The following is a 19,985-nucleotide window of genomic DNA, read 5'->3' on the forward strand; positions in this document are numbered from 1 at the left end:
CATACACACGGCCAGTCAGCACACGAGAAGGTGCTCAGCGTCCCAGCCACAGGGAAATGACGTCAGAACCACAGTGAGCCACCGCTGCACACCCCCAGGAGGGATATTGTAAACACAAAACAAAACCCAGAAAATAACAAGCGTGGATGAGGGAGTGGAGAAATGGGAGCCCTCGTGCACTGCTGGAGGAATGTAAAATGGTGTAGCTGCCACGGAAAACAGTAGGGCGTTTCCTCAAAAACTTAAAAAAAAGAGCTGCCATGTGATCCAGCAACGCAGCTTCTCCTTGTCTATCTCATGGCAGAACTGTTAACAACTGCTCGACTTAGGCATGAGTTTGAACACATTTTATTTATTAGGGTACATCCTGAGCTGCTAAAACAAGGAGATCAAAAATGAAGTGGCTTAGACAGAACTTGAGCTCTGTCTCCTGAAACTGCCCAGAGGTGTGTGGACTCTGCTGCGTGAGGTCGCTCGGGGACCCAGGTCTGTCTGGTCCTCTTGTCTGTTGTCCTGTGCAGACGGTGTTGCCTCGTCTGCATGGCAGAAGCCGGTTCACTGCCATACCCACGCTCCCTGCCACAAGAGGAGAGGGAGACAAGGAGGGAGTCCACGAGGGCAGCTGCGTCTTTCCAGAGTGGCCGGAAGTTGCACACACGCCGTCTGCTCACTTCCCACTGGCCCAAATTGAGGCACGCGGCCACGCCTGGCTGCCGAGGAGGCTCAGAAGCACAGCCTCTAGCTGTGGCCCATGTCCAGCTAAACTTCAGGAAGCTGAAGTAACTAAACTAAATCTCTATTTGTTATACATTGTATAGCGCATACAAGGTATTAGCACAGTAATATATATGTATAATTTATAAATACACTAATATACATATCTAGGGGCACATGCTAAACTTCAACAAACAGGAACAGATGATCAAAGAATATTTGGAGACACCAGCCCCCAGGAAGTAGGATAAAGGCCGGGTACTTAGTGTGTCACTCAGGCTTTGCCTAACCAACCCCTTCTACCTCATCCCCCGGATGCCTGGAATGCCTGGGGCGAACAAAGTGTTCTAAAATTGCCTGGTGATGGTTGTACAACTCTGTGACTACACTAAAAACCATTGAATTGTACACTTTAAATGGGTGACTCTCATAGTACATGAATTAGCTCTCAAATAAGGCTGCTAAAGAATGATTACATCATCTAAATTGATTGCCTTTGAAAGATGTTCACGATCTCTTAGGAACTGGTTCCACCACAAATGATGTGTGATCCTACTTGTGTTTTTTAAGAAGCATATACACTTATACATAGGAAAAATATCTGTAAATACATACCCGAAAATGTTAACAGTGGTTATCTATAGGTGGTGAGATTATAGATGATTTCTTTAAAACATATTTTTCCATATTTTCTAAATGTTTTACAATAAGCATGGGATGCTTTTGTATTAAAAAATAATAGGCCGGGTGTGGTGGCTCACGCCTGTAATCCTAGCACTCTGGGAGGCCGAGGTGAGAGGATTGCTTGAACTCAGGAGTTTGAGACCTGCCTGAGCAAGAGTAAGACTCCATCTCTACCAAAAATAGAAAAAATTAGCTGGGTAACTAAAAATAGAAACAAAAAATTAGCTGGGCCTGGTGGTGAGTGCCTGCAGTCCCAGCTACTCGGGAGGCTGAGGCAGAAGGATCGTTTGAGCCCAGGAGTTTAAGGTTACTGTGAGCTAGGCTGAGCCACGGCACTCTAACCTGGGCAACAGAACAAGACTGTCTCAGAAAAAAATTAAAAAATTAAAATAAATAAATTTAGCAGTCTACTCTATTTTAAGAATATTTATCATAAATGGTCATTGATGTAATCACAGAAAGAACAGCAGGCACGCAGGCTGAAGGCAAGTAGATCACTCACCACATGCATCTCGAGGTCCTTAGACCTCCCGTGATCTCATGATGTTTCTGCGTCCACAAGAGCTGCGGCAGTCGTGTGCCCTGTTTCAGCAGCCTGCTCAGGACAGAGGCTACCGCTCCCAGGGTCACTTAGTGACTTGAGGAGAAGGTGTTTTGTTCATAAACAACAGTGGACGTTCCTAGAGTCCTGGCACATCTGTGATGACTAATGTAAAGTGGTGCCATGAACTAAATGCTACCATCATGACCCCATTTGTCTAAATCCTTAAGCCTGAGTGACAGGGGCTGAGGACATCGCCTTCAACACAGAGCCCAGTTCCATAGAGAAACTAAATCAATAACAGCCTCACTTGAGGATAATCCAATTTCAAGCCCTCAAAATATTTGAGTATGGTTTCTGATATCAAGGCTGCGGTCCCCAAGAGAGTAAACTCATTCATGGGCTCAGACTCCACAGGCATTCAGGCAAACCACATACACTGGAACTCGGGGACGAGCTCTCCCTAACAGTCAGAGGCCGAGGCTGCGTTGCCAGGCTGGGGCAAGCAACCCACAGTGCGCCGCCCATGGGCGTCTCTCCCACATTCCACAGAACGGCTTGGTCTGTATGTGGAGCAGCCATAGAGCCTCGGGGCACCTCTCTGATCCCGGGAGGTCCCAGGGTTCACAGTGACCCAGTACAGAGCAGAGGAGGAAGCGTGAGGAAGCTGGACCGCATGAACACTAGCTTGGGTAGAGAGGATAAAGTAACAAATGAATAGTCTTCAATAAACCAGTCGGTGAAAGCAATTGGTGGCCCCTTTCCACACCGGAGACAAGCAACACAGAACTCCCTAAAATATTGTTACAAGGTAGGCACCTGTGCCTAACGGGTGTTACAACGGAAAGAAGTACCCGGTGGTCTACATGGCAGGCAGAACGGCAGGAGAAAAAAGATAAATCTGAATAGACCTTAGACCCCAGCAGACTTCTGTGATGTCAGGAGTCTACAGGCAGCAGCTTGATAGGTCATCTAGGAGCTTCCGCCTTCTGCTCCCTGGGTCTCCCATACCCGAACAACACGGGTGTTAAAGCTGATGTGCTGAAGAGAAGCTGCCCACATCTGCTGGTGTTTCATAACTGAATCCACGACGTGCCTCCATCTCGGGGCCAAGGCCGAGATGCAGATGAATCTCCATCAGGCGAACAGCTTGATTTGCATCAGTGCTCCTCCATGTGCATGTGTGGGACAGGAAGCTGGTGGCGGGGCAGGGGAACACAGCACAGGCAAGAGTCTCAGTCAGACAGCATTCCATTGTACAGATGGACCACCACTCATCTCACCAGTTTCTTACTGGTGGAAGGTTGGGCAGCTTTTTATTTTCTTCCTATTACAGTTAAGTCTTCTGTTTTACTGTGACAAAATGTAGTGTGTATAATCTTCATGAACTTACGCAAGATGGTCTGCAGACGGTGACCAAGACCCCAGTTACAACATTCCTTGAAGTCAAAATTGCTTTGAATCCTTGGGAACAAAGTCTATAATGGTTTACCAGGGCTTAGAGAGGAACATACATGCAGAAGGTAAAGGCCTGACTCTGCTCCACCCGGAACAAAGGGAGGGCGAACATGGAGCTCTCCAGTCCTCTCACTCCCGTGCTGTGCACCGTGCTCAAGAAATAAGTCAGATTGTTGTGAATTTTGCCCTCTAAAATGAACTTGGAGAAATATTCATACCTCAGGAAGATTACTTTTTTTTAACTTCTGACATATAGCCACAAACCTTAACAAGGACGATGCCACACACAGTGGCATTTCATATCGCCATATCGTATGTGTGACCCAAGGTTCCTAGGCCTGTAGGGTCTCTTGGCGGAGAGTTGCTGTTTAGAGCACAAACTTCCTCTCTCAGCCTCTGCTCACCTGCAGAGGAAAAGACCACACACCCTTTCTCTCTTGTTGGAGAACATTTTAAATAATACAGATCTTGCTCAGCACGACGTGGGTTTTCAACGGGCACGGGCCTCCCCTTGCAGGATGGGACACGTGGCAAGCAGGACAGACACACTGTACACACCAGATGAAACGACCTTTCCCAGCTTAGTGCCATCTCTTTTATTTTTTCCGGAGCGGCTTTGATGGTTTGCTTCCCAAAGGCGAGACCATTAGCAACCAGAGGAAATTACTGCATGAATGAAACGTTCGTCCTTTGCATTTTCAGGGAGGATCTCACGACACACACGGTGTGTGAACCACTCCGGCAGGTGGGCCCCAGGGTGCGCCTGCCCACGACGGCGGCACCAGGGCCCGGCTCCTCAGCCCCGCGGGCGGGCGGCCACCAGGGCGAGCGCGTCCACGGCAGGGCGGGCAGGCAGGGCTGGGGCTGCGCCGCGGCCGCGGTGGCGGCTGGGGGCTGGGGAAAGCCCGCTCGCCCGCTCCACCCTCCCTCCGCCATCCTCTCTCTGCCATCCTCCCTCTCTCGGCCCCGTCGTCCTCCCTCAGCCCCGCAGTCCTCCCTCAGCCCGGCCGTGCGGCAGAGCGAGCAGGCCGGCGGTGGCGCGTGTCACGTCATATGGGCCGCCCGCCTCCCATTGGCTGCGGCCGCCTCACCAGACCGAGTGCGGACGGGCGCGCGGGAGGGGCGGGGCGACCCGAGGCCACGCCCTCAGGCGGCGCGCGCGGGCGGCGGGTAGGCCGGGCCGGGTCACGTGGCGCGGGGCCCTGGCCTGCTATATAAGCCCGCGCGCCCTCCCAGCGCCACGGCAGCTGCTGGGGCCGTCCCGGGCCGCGACTCCTCCTCCTCCCGCCGCCCCGCCTCTGCTCGGCCAGCCCGCGGGCGGGCTTCTTGGCCAGGTAGGCTCGGGACGCAGCGTGAACCCTTCGGGGGCGGGCGGAGGTCTGAGGGGCGTGGGCGGGGGTACCCCCGGGCTGTGGGGCGCGCGGTCCCGGGAGCTGTGGGCGCGGGGCTGGGGTCCCGCCAGCGTGGCCCCGGCTCTTTGTCTCCCGGGAGGACTCCTGCTGACCGCGCCCCCCCTCCGCAGGGACGCGCTCGGCCGGCGGCCGATGCCCAGGCTGCACGACCGCTTCTGGAGCTGTCCCTGCGCGCAGCGCGCAAGGCGCGGGGGCCGCCCGCGAGCCGGCGCGGGGCTGGCGGCCAAGGGCGCAGAGATGCTCGGCTCGTCCGCGCTGGGCTCCACCCTGCCGGCGGCCCGGGACTCCCGGCCCGCGCACGGGGACCGCGGCGCCGGCACCTGGCACCACGACCTAGTGCAGCGGAGCCTCGTGCTCTTCCTGGTTGGGGTGGGCCTGGCCCTGGTGCTCAACCTGCTGCAGATCCAGAGGAACGTGACGCTCTTCCCCGAAGAGGTGATGGCCACCGTCTTCTCCTCCGCCTGGTGGGTCCCGCCCTGCTGCGGGACGGCAGCAGGTGAGTGCCCCGCACGCGCCTGCGGGAAACGTGTGTTTGGAAACATTGAAAGTGCGTCTCGGGGTGTTCAGGGCAAGGAAGAGGGTGGCGAGGACGGGAGGCCCCGCGCCCCTGGCGCAGCTCCTGGAACTTGCAGGAGCCCGTGATGGAGATGGGCAGGGAGATAACTGGCTGTCCGGCCCAGGTCCTTTCCCTCCGGAGTGGGGACAGCCCCGTGCTGTCACCCAGCAGGGCTGCCCGGGATTGGCTGCGGGAGAACTGGTGAGCGGCGAGGCCGAGTGGCCATTGGCCGCCACGGCGAACACGCTACCCTGCCGATAACCGAAAACAAATCGTCACGTGTACTCAGAGGCGGTTGCCAGGGGAGCAACTTCTCAGCACTTCCTTTTGCAGGATCGCTAAGTAAACTGTGGCCCAAAGCCAAGGCTTTTCCCCTGAACTGCTACAGCTCTGTAGATAAATTCATAAGGAAAAGACCAACCCCCTTGAGAATTTAGATTTTCCTGCACCTGACCGTTGCATAGATGCTGTAAAACCTAACACAGGTCAGCCCGAACTGGGGACAGGTAGACTGCTGTCGTGTTTTTAGTGGATTTTTTTTGTTATCATTTAGCTGGTTTTATAAAATGTTGAGTGATCTTGGCCCAGCAGGTCGCTGAATGCTTCTCTACTCACACAGCGTTTGTTTATTTAACCGACATCTGTAGGTCCTTTCTGCAGCCTCAGCTCTACAAGCTGCTGAAATTAAAAGTGAGCAGACAAGCCCCTGGCCTTAAGCATCTTAGAACCTGGTGGGGAAAACACTTATCTAAGTGACTACAGTGTGAGGAGTACCCTGTTGGCTTTGTCGCTGACGTGTGTTGACTGCTTGCCACAGCTCTGTGTGTCGCGCGCTGTTTATTCGTTTCCACACGGTGCGATAGGTCCATTTATAGATGTGGAAACTGGATCGCAGGGCAAGTCCTGTCCAAGGGTGCACAGCCAGCGTTCCTAACTGCACACTGCCCCCCTGCAGCCAGGCGTGTCCCCTGCACCGTGCAAACACTGTCACCTGGGTGGACTCACTTGAAACAGCAAGAAGGAAAAAGTCCTGTAGCAGAGAGCTGTGTGTTCCAGCCAGGACACATGTCATGTGAGGGATACTGTCATTATTAAGCAGCAGGGAGAATGTTCTCAGAAAGATGGGATCCTCTTGTATTGCTCTAAGCCCTTTGGTATGTGGCTGTACTCACTGAAAATTTTTTTGAGAAATAGATCTAGATTTGAAATTTCATTTTTCTTACATATTTGGCACAATAGTTTCTTTCTGTGAACCAAAAACTTAATCTTAAAAATGAAACATTTTGGTTTAGCCTTAAAAGATAAGATTAAGCTATAGTGAAGTTAATTTTGGAAGATTCCATTTTTCAAAACTCCAAAGTTAGAACTTGATTGAAGGTAATATAAAATTGAAAACTGAACATTTTCATCTGAATGCTTGGCTAACACTGTATTTCTTGTTTCTGGGATGAAGAGCCTAAACACTAACCTCATTTGCACTCAACCAAGGAGCGGCCACTGTGTGGCCTCTCAGAGCCTCGTCCTTGGGTGCGGTTCACACAGTGAACCTGTGCCGCAGTCCAGCCCATCAGGCCTGCGTTCCATGCACTGTGGATGTTCGGTCCTGCTGCTGTTTTACCATTTTGCTTCTGCTAGAATGCCATACCTTCCTGTCTGTCCAGGTTCTCTTGAAAACTCCATGTCTGTAAAGACTTCCTAACTATTCCAGACCCCAGTGATCTCTTCTTTCTCTTTTCCGGTTACATAATCCTCATGATTTTACACACGAGAAAACAAACATGAAGAGCCACGTCCCATCTGAGGGCAGACTGGGACTCGGGGCCAAGTTTTCTATTCTTGGTTCGGTGCTCTTTCCACAGCATGGGGCCTGCACACGGGAACCAATTAAGGAATAAGAGGAACCACCGTGGGGCTGTCCTGCCCAGCACTTCCCGTGGGTGTGCACAGCAGATGCTCATGTACTCTAGAGAACTTGCTAGAGCCCCTTGAAATCAAGTCCAGGGCCACTCCATGGGCATGTGACCCAGAACGTCAGAGTCACGTCAGCAGAAATGCAAATGTCTCATCACGCGCCAGCCCCAGTGCTGGGTGGCAGCACAGAAGTCAGAACTGTGATGGGACTTGTGTCCACAGGTGTTCGTGGACACTCACTTTTTCATTGCAAAATGGAAATCAAACTTGAAAATACTAGGTGAATTGCGTAGTTAAATTAAGTTCTGTGTACTTTAGGCAAATATGGATATTAAATGTTGTAAAATTAAGTATTACCTGTATTATTAATATGAATAATTAAACTTGCTTGATTCATTCTGTTTACTGAGACGTGTTTAAACCAAATAACAGTGCTTTTATTTTTTTTTTAACTTCTCAAAACAGTACGATTTTTGAGGGGTACTCAGAGAACAAGAATATAATGTGAGTCTTAAATATTATGTTATAGCTGATAAACTTTCTAGGAAAAGGACTGGTTTGAGTAACGTGCTACTTTTTATTAGTAGGAGCTACGTAACTATTGCTGGTGTGTTCTAACTCTGTCACCTCTTCCTGCGCAGCGGTGGTCGGCTTGCTGTACCCCTGCATCGACAGCCACCTGGGCGAGCCCCACAAGTTTAAGCGGGAGTGGGCCAGCGTCATGCGCTGCATAGCAGTCTTTGTTGGCATCAACCACGCCAGCGCCGTATCCTTGGTGTGATGTGTTGTGTCTGGAGCATTTTCTGAAGGTGTACAGTGAAGCATTTTGTTACTTTTAATGAGCATTTAGTATTTATATGATGCACTCGAATGTCATTCTGACCAGGCGTCAGGAGGCAAACGTGAAAGTAGTGCTTGTCCATTTCAAATTACTAAAAAAAGAAAGAAGAATGGGGCTACGATGACCTAATAGCAAAATATATTGTTTTATGGGCAAAATACCAGCAGAATTTTATATACAAGCTTTCAGAAAGTTACTGTTGAAGGTAAGTTTGGGCTTGGTGATGCCCAGGGAACCGATAGTCTTCGTCATCACAGCAAGTCCTTTCTCGAGCTCATGGTACAGTTCTTACGGGCAGCGAATCGTCTGTGGTACAGGAATAAAAGCCCACGTGTTTAACCCTTGGGGACTTTCTATGTCTTTGATGCTATTAAAAATTGTCGAACTTTTCCTTAACTTTTGCATCACCAGAAATTGGACTTTGCCAATAATGTCCAGCTGTCCCTGACTCTAGCAGCCCTGTCGTTGGGCCTCTGGTGGACATTTGACCGTTCACGAAGTGGCCTTGGGCTTGGCATCACCATAGCCTTTCTGGCTACTCTGATCACTCAGTTTCTCGTGTACAACGGTGTCTACCAGTAAGTGTGTGTTTTCAAATGTTGCCTTTGGAAAACTACTACTTAAGTTTTATTGAAACATCCATTAAACTTAGATATTTTCATATTTTATTTGGTTTTTATACAGAATGACATAGATTTGGGCATGAAATCCTCAAAAATGCTGCTTATTCTTAACTGACATATTAAAAATGCACTATCCATGACTTAATGTTAAAGAAAACCAAGTAGTAGCAGTAAAACATACTCACATATTAACAGTTGGCAGCATTTCATGGTTAACTGCATCCCATCTGTCCCCGGTAAAGAAAACCTTTGATGTGGGGTTGAACCGGGTGCATTTGACGCTAAGGCCCCTGTCTCCTGCTCCAGGTACACGTCCCCCGATTTCCTCTACATTCGCTCTTGGCTCCCGTGTATATTTTTCTCAGGAGGCGTCACGGTGGGAAACATAGGACGGCAGTTAGCTATGGTAAGTGAAATCGTATTATCTCCCAACACTTGAGTCTTTTTAGCTTGATATAATTACTTCAAATGATACATTAGGATTTGCGTCTATGTGTTCTAGTTCAGACTCAGGAGCAACAATTACTGAGAAAAGCATATATATTTAAAAAATAGGTAATGATACCAAGGTAATTCTTTGCTAAATTATAAAGATTCATAGGTTTGTAAACTCATAATACTCAAATTAGAAAGGAACTAGCATCTGAGTGCAGCCCCTTCGTATTGTAGATATGTCCAGTGGCTCTTCCGAGTTTGCAGAACTATTAATACTGCAGTGACTGGCAGGGAACGGTACCACAGTGGTCAAAGGGGATGGTTTGTGACTTTCTTTCCTCCTCCAGTATCAGAAACAAATCTGGATGATCTTACGCGATGACACTTTTCTTTTTAACAAGATCAGAGTGGGTGCAGCTGATGCTGGCCTCCTTGGTCCACAGTCGGGGTAATCGAGCCTGAGGCTGCGGAGACCCCATCTCAGGCCAGGGCGTGCTGTGGGCAGGCAGGGGACAGCCTGGTTCAGGCAAGCGCTGCCCTGCAGGGGCAGGTGGCCCTGGGCGGAGAGGACAATGATGAGAACGTGTGGCAGGGTTGCCATGGGGATGGGCTGCGCTACCTGCCTGGGCACGGCCCCTTAGTGCAGGAGAGAAGTGCTGTCACCCAAGGCACGGCGTTCTCAGCCGCCTCCTGAGAGGGGGAAGGCAAATGAGTTCAAGGATAATTTTAGCAATTGTTTTCAGTACTTAAAAATTGGCATCTGAACATTTTAATTAAAAAAATGTGGACTTTTAAGTGTTTCAAGTAGACTTGGACTGAAATTAGCATCTGAACACTGCGACTTAGACCAGAGGGCTTAAATAAAACGAACTTACAGCAACTGGAGCTATCGCTCTCAGAGATAAACTCTGGACCTTTCTCAGAAAACTTGTCTTGGTGCCTCATGCTGTTTTCCAACAGCACATTTCTTTTTGCCTGCTGAGAGCCATTTTTGAGGAGTTGAATTTGAAGGCTGCTTGGCTGTCTCACAAAAATGGAAGTAATTTCTAAAGTGCAGAACTACAAAGCATTCCACTGGTTGCTGAGTCTGAAGCATCTTTCTCTTTTGCTCCTGTGATGCTCTGCAGATCTGCCAGAACAAAAAGCCTCCGCAGAAAACTCGTTTCTGTGTCCCCTGATGGAGAGTCAAAGGACGTGGCTTTCTTTATGATTAGAAATCTGGTCAGTGGTCTCACGCGGAAGTGGTGTGCGGCTTTCTCCCGCGGTCAGCTCCCTCCCCTTGTAAACTTAACCGGAACAGTTTCCAAAGTAGAGCGAGGCGGCTCCCTCGGCAACTGCTTTCCTGCGCTGAGAGCTTTGTTTCAGTACTTTTTAGCAGAAAATTCCTAAGAAGGTGTTCGGAACAAAATTATCCTGAACAAGGTTGACTACTCATAAAATTAAAATTTGAGTAACATTTTTTCTGGGAGATAGATCGATGGTGTTACACATCAAGGCTTTTAAAATCAGTTTTAAGAAATAAGCATTATCTTGGTAGAGAGAGAAATTTCACCACATTCATAAGTTCTAAACATCTAGAAATAGTTGGAGAAAACGTTTTCAAAGTGCTGAACAAGTCGCATCCTTTGAAGATGGTTCTGAAGATGGTTCGGTGCAGCAGTCCGTCTGCGCTCCTTCATCCTCGCGGTGAGAGTGTGAGAGGGAGCTGAAATCGGGACAGTCGCTGCGATTATAATTCTCCCTACTTAAGCTTGCTTTTCATCCTTTCTATTCTCAAACTTGGGGAGAAAATTACATTTGGACGCTATCATCGTATCCCAGGTCTGGAGGGGAGCGATGGTCGCGGTAAGAACCGCCTTCACTGCGGGGCCGGCCGGCGAAACCGGCTCCCAGGGCTCCAGCCCAACCCCACCCACTGCAGTTTTCACCCCTGAAAATTTAAGTCCTTGCCTCTGGATCCCAGCTGTTATTTTTTCTGTTCAAAATTTGAAAACTCATTTCCATCCTTAAAACCCAGGAAATTGCTCAGTGTCTTAAAAACGGAGTCGGTCGCTGGTGCGTGTTTGTTCCTTGGGCCGCGCCCGTGGAGGTTGTGTTGACAGCGCGTCTTTCCTCCCAGCGCGACCTCCACCCTCTGCTGTTTTCACACTGCTCAGGCCGAGACTGGAGCTGGCTGGGTACGTCGGGGGTGGTGGTTAAGAGCTCCTGTGAGACCTACACCAAGTAAGGCCTAGCGGGGACTGGCACGAGTACCGGTGCTGAAAGTCTGAAGGCGAGGAGATTCAGACTCCGCTCAGCGCTGGGACCAACTCTAGCCAGATCCGGTCTCATTCAGGCCCGTGGGGTTTTGTTGTTGAAGTTTTGCCCAGTGCCTTTGGCATCCCTCTCATTCTTTGCCATCTCAGTTCCCTCAAAATGCCCCTTTTGTTGCCAGCCTGTATGTTTAAAAGAAAATAATGAGTGTGCAGCCGTCATTTACAGAATGTGTAGATGTTGCTCTTTGTGGCCTCAGTCTTAGGAGTGAGGCGTCCAGCTCCAAGAGCAGTCAAGTGGGCCAGAGCCCATCCCACTGCCAGTGCAGGTCCAGTTCACCTTTCCCATTCTGGTGGACTCAGGTCAGCTGTGCCGCTGATGACGGGACTATTGCTGCTTGAGGCTGGCGTTCGTGGAGCACTTACGGGCGTGCACGGGGCATTGTGCTGAACACATTCATTGTTCTCTAATTTAGTCCTCATAGCACAACACTTAGAAGTGGAACTGTTAGTAGCCCATTTTTAAATGGGGACATTGAACTTAGGAAGAGTAAACGACTTGCCGAGGTGGGTGGAGAGATGGAGTTGGGACCTGTCTCAGTGCGCCGAGTCTCACTCTGAACATGCCGCTCCTGTCTGTGGTTCGTCCGTGCTGCGTCCGGATTTGCTGGAGGGACCACGTTGCCGTCGGGCGGCGCTGGTGAAAGTTCTCGTGCTGGACGTCACTTCCGCCTCAGGCTGGTTGCTGCCTTGTCTCTGTGGCCATTCGTGTTCTTCCACTAAGGCCAGACCTAATTTTAGTCTGTTTATCAGCACATTGGTGAGCAGGTAGCAACATTTGATGACCAGCTGTATTTCCAGGTTGCTGGCAAGAGTTTGCTACTTTGTTTTCTCTAGTTGAAGTTTGTTCAGAACCTGCCCCCATGTTCATATTTAACAGTTTGTAATACTTTCAGATTACCGATTCTTGAAAGTATTTACGTTTCCCAGAAGGTGTTACTGTGTGTGTCCCCAGGGTAGTAATCAGCATGCCAAAACTCCTGGATGACTTCACCCAAACGGATGACTTTCTTATCTGTTTAAACGAGAAGATCTTGCGATTTCTGGATAAGCGATCTTCCTCACTGAAGACTTGAAAAGTTCAGCTCCTGCATCTCAAAGCACGCTTGCTTTAAGAGGGAGGTTAATGCAGGAAGACATTGGGTTCAGAGGAAGAAACGTGCATTGAGGTTTCTCTTCTGCCCATTCGTAGACGCTCTGCGAGCTCAGGAAAGTCATTTAATCTCTTTGGATCTGTTTCTTCACCCATGAAACATCTGTCCCATCTTGAGAATTTACCCTGCGGGGCCCGGCAGCAGTAGCAGCTGCAGCGTGTGCCCCGCAGAGCTTTCGTGAGGCTAAACGGGAAAGGACGCGCAGGAAGGTTTCCGCGCCGGAAGCTCTGTGTAGGTTTAAGGTAGAGTTGTTATTCAGTGTCATAAAACATGACCTATTTCAGTGTCTGCTTCAACAGACTCCTGGCAAGATAGGTTGTGACTCAGGTATCAGACATTCATAGAGGTTTGTGGCAGAAATCTCCCAGATAACCCGATTTTAAGAGTGTCAGTCCTTAAATTGCAGTAAGGCAGAACCTTTAGGAGTGACTGTCATCCCCCAAGAAGCATCACTGTGCTTTGATAAAATTGAGTGTTTCCGTTACATGAATGTGTAGTTACACTTTCAGCAAGATCTGACATAGCGGGCTCTACGCGGGGCAGAGTCGGCCCGCAGCCTGCGCGAGCCCTGGCTGGGGGCGCTGGGCCGCGGAGCCGTGACGCTCCGGGCTGAGCCAAGGTTCTGTCCGTATTCCTCACGCGTCCCAGTCCCGTTTCCCCAGGCACAGGAATTTGTAATCTTCACCTTTTAGGACCTATTTGATTGATGATTATTAAAATGTTTATACATGAACTGCTAATTTTCTCTTTCTTTTTTATTTTCTTTTTCCACATAGGGTGTTCCTGAAAAGCCACACAGCGACTGAGTCTCCAAACGCACCGATTCTGAAGAGTTGGCAAGATTTGGGGAGAAATCTGTGATAGTGGCTTGTGACAAAGATTCTCTTTTTTCCTAAATACTCTATTCGGATTGGGCTGACTGTGCAAACGGCTCCTGGAAAAAATATTCACCTAGTCTAGAGTAGCAAAGTGGAGAAAATAACTACTTACCTTGAAGTCTTGCCTTGACTGAGCGCCCTCACGCCTGTCTGTGCTCTGGAACATTCTGTCCCAGGCTGCGTGTAGGAGTTCAAGCAGGTGGCAGTTTCCCGAGTATTAGATTTCATTCATGTGATTAAAAACAAGTTGCCATATTTCAAAGCCTTGAACTAAGACTTAATTACCGTCAGTTTTGTGTCGCTGCCCAAAGGAGATGGGTTGATGGTGCTTAACTAAGATGCAGTGCGGAGTAATAGGAATAATATTTATCCAAAAGATTTTTTAAATAGGGTTGTGTTAAAAAAAGAAGAAGAAGAAGAAAAGCAGCAGTGAGTGTAGTGTGGTCACACTCTGGGGTGGCAGTGCTTCGTGGCCACCCGCGTGGTTAACGCTGCAGGGGTGCACACACGTGGCCATGCGTGTGCACACGTCACCAGTGAATGGACTGTGCTTTTCATTCTACCCGTGGAAGTCTGTGTAGACAATCTCACTGAGAGCAAAAGGCAATGAAAAGTCATAGTTCTACACTGTGATGTGCTGGAGTTTTCACCTCAGTTTATGAAGTTTTTTCCAAAATCCATATTATCTAAGAATGAATACCTGTCTGCCGTGTATTTCAATCTTAGTGAGCCAAATTGTTTGTTATTCCTGAACAGAGATGCCTATTTTTTTTCCACAGCCCTATGGAATTTGCAATCTGTGATTGCCTTGTAAAAAGAAGAGTGCATATGTCACTACATTGAACATGTGGTGTTTCTAAATATTCAATGATATCGGTGAGCACAATGTAGTCATTTAATGGCATAGACCATGTTAGACCTAATTTGCAAGTATTGGGTCTTAAACTTCAAGTGCAATGTATATGAAAACCAATCTGAGCCTTGTATTCTCTTAAATATTTATTTTTCTTAGCGTGTGAGATGTTCAAGAGGAGGGTTCTCCACTCATTTCAGTGCTGCATGGAGGCAGAACTCAGCAATAATTTCCTTTGGTTGTAAAGTTACTTTATCGTTTTACCCTCCACTGAGCCCTAGTCCTTTGAAATACTCCAGTTTTGTGGGTTTAGTGATTCTTACTTACAAATTTACCTTTTTGTATTTTGCAATTTAAATGTTTTTGGTTTGTTTTAAATTCTGTGAAAGTGGCTAAAGACTCCTTTTAAGTAGAAGTCACCAGTCAGCAGAATAGAAACTAGGCTCACTTGCCTGTGAGTGTCGATGTGTGTGTTTGGTTCATTTACGTGACGATCCTTTTTGGGGGTTTTTATTTTCTTTTGTTTTGAGGAAAATATCTTGGAGTAAATTTTAGGTTACTGAAGTTAATTTGTTTTAGAGGAATTTTTTAAAAAAGAAAATGGAATCATTCTGAACTTTAGAATGATCCCTTATAAATTTTCTGAAAATGTAAAGAAATGATTATTATGTTAAAAACTTTTTCAATGAAGATGTCAGCATTTTATGAAAAACCAGAAGCTATTAGATGAAAGCAGTAAGTGAATCTTTAAAATATACTTGATCATGCACAAACAATAAGTATTTTTTCTCTTAAACTGGAAGTAAATCTGTTAGAAATAATGTAGCCAAAAAATGTAAATTTGAAGGATTTTTTTTGCCAATAGTTTACAGCAAATATATGAACCAAAGTGATTTGCGTTTGTAAAAATGTAAAATAATATGAACAAAATTTGCACTATACCAGATTTGAACATCTAGTGAGTTTCACATTCATACTAAGTTTTCGACATTGTGTTCTTTTTGCATTCATTTTTTATTTTTATTAAAGATTGAAAATCAACTGTAGTGTTTATGTTTGCTTTTTACAAAAACAGATGGGGCCGTGTTTACTGTGTAGGATGTTAGAATACGTAACATCTAATGTAATGGGAAAATATTTTATAAGCTCTTTAAATTTTACTCAATTTCAACACAGGCTCTTGAGAAATATTTGGGTGCAGCCATGCCGGGTATGCAGGGGGGATCGGTTCCAGGTGCCCACGCGTCCCAAACCCACGCACACTCAAGTCCCGCAGGCGGCCCTGTGGAACGGGCGTATGCAGAAAGTCTGCCCTCCGTACACGCCAGTGTCACGTCCCGCGAATCATCTGTGTTGTAAAAAGTCCATGTGTACGTGCACCCACACCGAAGGGTCAATGTGTGTTTTCCCTGCGGTGGGAAGTTAAACGTGGCGCAAGCTAAATGGACCCTGCCACCATCCCCTCCTCCAACCGCAACCCTGTTTTTCAGGCAGGGCGAGCAGACGGGCGGGACCAGCCCCAGGGCCCCTCTTGCCCCGGCATTGCTGGAGCTGGGCCGCTGGCTGACCTGCTCTCACAGGTTATCACAGACGCTCCCAGAACATAGAGCCATGCGTGCTTACTCAACACGACTTTAGGAAAATGCACTGGCGGTTGGGAAACAGCGTTTCAGTGCTGGTACAGAAAGGCCCCGCTGCATCCCACTCAGCCCAGTGCCGTTCATGTTATAGTACAGACCCAGCCGTGGTTCCGCCGCCCCTGAAACAGAACTTTGTGCGAGAAAACTGGGAGAGCTGATGGTGCAGACGTTTCCCTCATGCGGAGACTCGAGGTTTGCCGGAGATTAATCCGGTCTATGCGGATCTAACGTAGGAGTGACTGCTCTGATCCACTGTAGATTCACGTTCTAGAATAAGTGTTGGAGGTTAAACGTTTCTGGGAATTTTTCTGGTCTTGGAGCAAGTAATTGAATTACATAATTTCATTAAAGGTAAGATACATAATTTACAAAAGATTTTCTCGTTCACTTTTCAACTGTGGGATCGAGGCTGAGTACATAGGAACTCCAGGTTGATCCCTGGATGTTTTGTTTATTTGGCTAATTGGAAGTCACCTGTGATCTTACTAAGGGAGGTTTGGGGCAGATCTGTCTCAATGAATTAGATATAATTTGGTAGCCTGGCTCTATCCCTACCCTTGAATTGTAGGCATTCCATTTATCTTGGGAATAAGAGAGGAGAGAAGGCAGATCTAAATCTTGCCTTTTCTATCCACTGCACCTGTTAAAATAGGCCTTTTACTAAGAATGTTTACTTTCTTAGAGTTTCGGATGATCTCTAGGTAATCGTGTAACTATTTAGCATATAAAGCCGTAGAGGTAGGGATATTATCTTTGAAAAGAATGTTGTAAAATATTAATGAAGATATTAAAATTCGCCTTAACATATATTATGCAATAAGAAGCCGGCCCGAAGCCGGCCCACTGCCCACTAATCTGCCATTTCCCTGCTCTTAGACTGCAGTGGGCTCATCCGCAGTAAATTAGCCACAGGAGGGATTTCATGTTGATCCCTAAATGCATCAAACTATGCAAAGAAAGATAAGAAAAAGGTGCATGAAATAGATCCAAGTCCTAATACCCAAACTTGGTGCTCTATAGATTTCTCTATAAATCTTCATAAGACTCCCCTGAAGAATTTCTTACCTGAACATAAAAACACCTAATAGTGCCTGGCACAAGGTAAGCTTTCGATAAATAGTTTCCCTTCCTCCTCCAGTTTTCTCTGGGCGAACAAATGTACTGAACTGGTGCCAGGTGTACGGCAGTTCCAGTCTGAGTTTGTACATTTCAAGACAATGGCAGCATAACGTGAAAAGTGGTTTTTCGTTACTGTTTCCATGTATTAGACACTTAATTTTTCTAAGTGCCTGGCTATCATTTTTACTAGTTCTCTACAGTTTTTTGTCATTCCATGTTCTACACATTCTCAAGTTCAGGAACAAAAAGAGACAGTAAAGAAGATGAAGTCAAAATTCCACAGAACTGAGTCCACTGAAGCAATTTCTCACTGGAACCAGCTCTTCATGCTGCGTCTGCTCTCGGGGGGGCAGGTGTTTCCTGTGAAGTTCAACAATGTGTCAGATGTCACCCTCAGCACAGTGAGCCTCCCAGACTGTGTTCAGGCTGTGGAGCACTGTCACAGGGACGCTTTGGGGACTGTCGGCCTGGTGTCCTTCTTGCAGGCTGTGACCCCCGGGAGGGGAGGAGTTGCCTCTTCTTGCTTCCTCTGCTCTGGTCCCAGCCACGGGGTCTCTGGCTCCTGATCCACAGCAGATGCTTGTTGGAAGAATGGTGGGTAGGTGAGTTCTCTCGCTCAGTCCTCAGCCATGCAGCAAGTGTCTCTGGTGCCTGCTGTATGAGAGAGGCAGACACAGGGGCTGCCACCATCCTGTCTGCTGCCAACAGCCTTTCAGTCCCCTTCTGATTTGTGATCTCCAATCTGCTGTGAATGAGAAATTGAAGTTGTTAGAATCACTCATAACATGAAAGATCTGAGCACGGACCTGAGGATTCCTCCAAGTAAAGTGGCCACGTCTTAGTGGCAGGCTTGGTTTCAAACAACAACATTGATTTGCTTTCTGTACCTGGGTCATCGTGTTGCTGCAAACATAGTCTCCATGTAAGTGAGCTGTTGCAGGACCGGGGAGTGGGGTTGGGTTTGCACTGGGCCATCCACGCCCAGTATCCTCCAGGCTGGGGGGCTGTGATTTCTGCCTACAGGCAAGACGGGTGGTGCCCACAGCCCCAGGAGGAGCTGAGCCCTGAGCACCCCTGGGCGCTGCCTCAGCGCGTGTCCTTCGAGCCTTCGGCCAGTGCCGGTGGCTTGCTGGCCCTTCTCATGAGCACACGGATGCCTCGGGATGTCTGTCTCTTTGAGAAGAATTGCTGCTCACTTTGACGAGTGATATCTTTTGCTGTCCTTCAAATTTTGTCTCATTTGCCATCAAATGCTTTCAGACCCAGCCTCATTTTCTTTCATGCCCAGGGGGCCTGCTGACCCAGCCAGTCTGCATGTTTGGCATTTTCCCTTCGTCCCGCTTCTGCACCAATCACTGTAACTGCAAAGCCCGGCCAGGGCAGGGGGTGTGAGCAGATCTCCTGAGAAAGACCCCACGGCAGGGTCGCAGCAGCCTCACTCCTAATCCCGCTTCCTACCCCCGGCTCGCACCAGGCCCGGAGAGGTGCGCGCGTCTGCGTCGATCGATCCCCTCCGAGGCCCGGCTCTCCAGCCAGTTCTGAGCCTCCCACCTCCTGTCTCACGACACGTCGCTCTCGTGTCTTCCTCGAACATCCGGCAGCTGCAGAAGCCGTCTGAAGAAAGGTCAGCGTGCCAACAAATCATCGAAAAGATCATTTCAAAGTTTCACATCCACAAGGAGAGTCTGCACGTCGTTACCTCTTGCCAGGACTAGAAACAGGTCTCGAGTCCTTTTAGAAAGCTGGGCGCATAGAAAAGTCCTTTCCTAAGGTTTCTCATAAATGAAATTATTGCGTTTCCTAAGATCCACATGCGGGTATTTGCAATTAGCCCCGTTCATTTAAAAACATTGGAAAAAATGTTACCGAGCGCTCGCTGTGGCCAGAAACTGATGCGTGTGGCCCGGTGCTGAGCAGACAGCTTCCGCACAGGAGCTGCCGGAACCCACCAGTTCCCAGGGAGATCTCGTTTATGCTGCAGACCTGAACGCCGATTCTGTTTCATCTTAGAACCTCACTCCTCCGCCATAATAGACCTTCAAGGGAAACGTATGAATGGAGAAAGGAGAGAATAAAAGAAGGGAGGGAGGGGGGAGGAGGGTTGTCTGACGTGCAGGTGGCGGGCATCATGAAACCAGCCTTCAACTTGGAATAGCCTGTGCTTTTAAGTCTAGCGCCTGAGCTGGGCACTCGGTTGTCCGTTAGGAGCACCAGAAATGACAGCTGAGGAGTCTGGCCCTCCGTGGAGCAGGAGGACGAGCAGGGAAGAGCTTCCTTTTCGTGTAGCTTGCCTCCGTGTTTAACCCAAAGGCTGGGAGTTGGTCCACAGGGGCCATGTTTCTGGGTATTCTTCACCCTGTGTTGTGGGTTAAATTACGTCCTCCCCCAAAAGAAGGTGTTCAAGTCCAGCATCGCAGAACGTGACCTTACTTGGAGATAGGGTCTTTGCAGATTTAACCAAGTTAAGACGAAGTCATTAGGGTGGCCCCTCATCCCATACAACTGGTGTCCTTGTAGAAAGGGGAAGTTTGGACGGACACGCACAAAAGGCAGACGATGCGAAGACACACAGACTCGCCGTGTGGAGACAGCGAACGGAGAGTCGCGGCTGCAAGCCGAGGGTCGCCTGAGATTGCCAGAGCCGGAGACGGGGGACGCACCCTCCCCTCGGCCTTCAGAGGGAGCTCGATGTTGGACCTCCAGCTTCAGAGCCGTGCGACAGTGACGTCTGCTGTTTAAGTTGTGCAGTCTGCGGCACTCGGTCACAGCAGCCTCGGGAGACCCGAAATGCACCGTAACTCCAGGCCCGGCTTGAGGACGGTGCGCGCCAGGAGACGCGAGACTGCTTCGCTTT

The 19,985-nt window shown here is 48.6% G+C and overlaps 1 protein-coding gene across 1 annotated transcript; it reads left to right on the top strand.

The window, feature by feature from the left end:
• The first annotated feature begins 4,665 nt into the window (after positions 1–4,665).
• On the top strand, positions 4,666–15,409 carry INSIG1 (insulin induced gene 1). Its single transcript, XM_012654160.1, has 6 exons — positions 4,666–4,731; positions 4,920–5,305; positions 7,918–8,042; positions 8,529–8,695; positions 9,047–9,146; positions 13,418–15,409. Exons 2-6 carry the CDS (start codon positions 4,942–4,944, stop codon positions 13,445–13,447), a joined length of 786 nt encoding a protein of 261 aa, XP_012509614.1. The 5' UTR covers positions 4,666–4,731; positions 4,920–4,941; the 3' UTR covers positions 13,448–15,409.
• The last annotated feature ends 4,576 nt before the right edge of the window (positions 15,410–19,985 follow it).

This window comes from Propithecus coquereli, unplaced genomic scaffold, assembly GCF_000956105.1.
Source record: "Propithecus coquereli isolate 6110/MARCELLA unplaced genomic scaffold, Pcoq_1.0 Scaffold439, whole genome shotgun sequence".
NCBI lineage: Eukaryota > Metazoa > Chordata > Mammalia > Primates > Indriidae > Propithecus > Propithecus coquereli.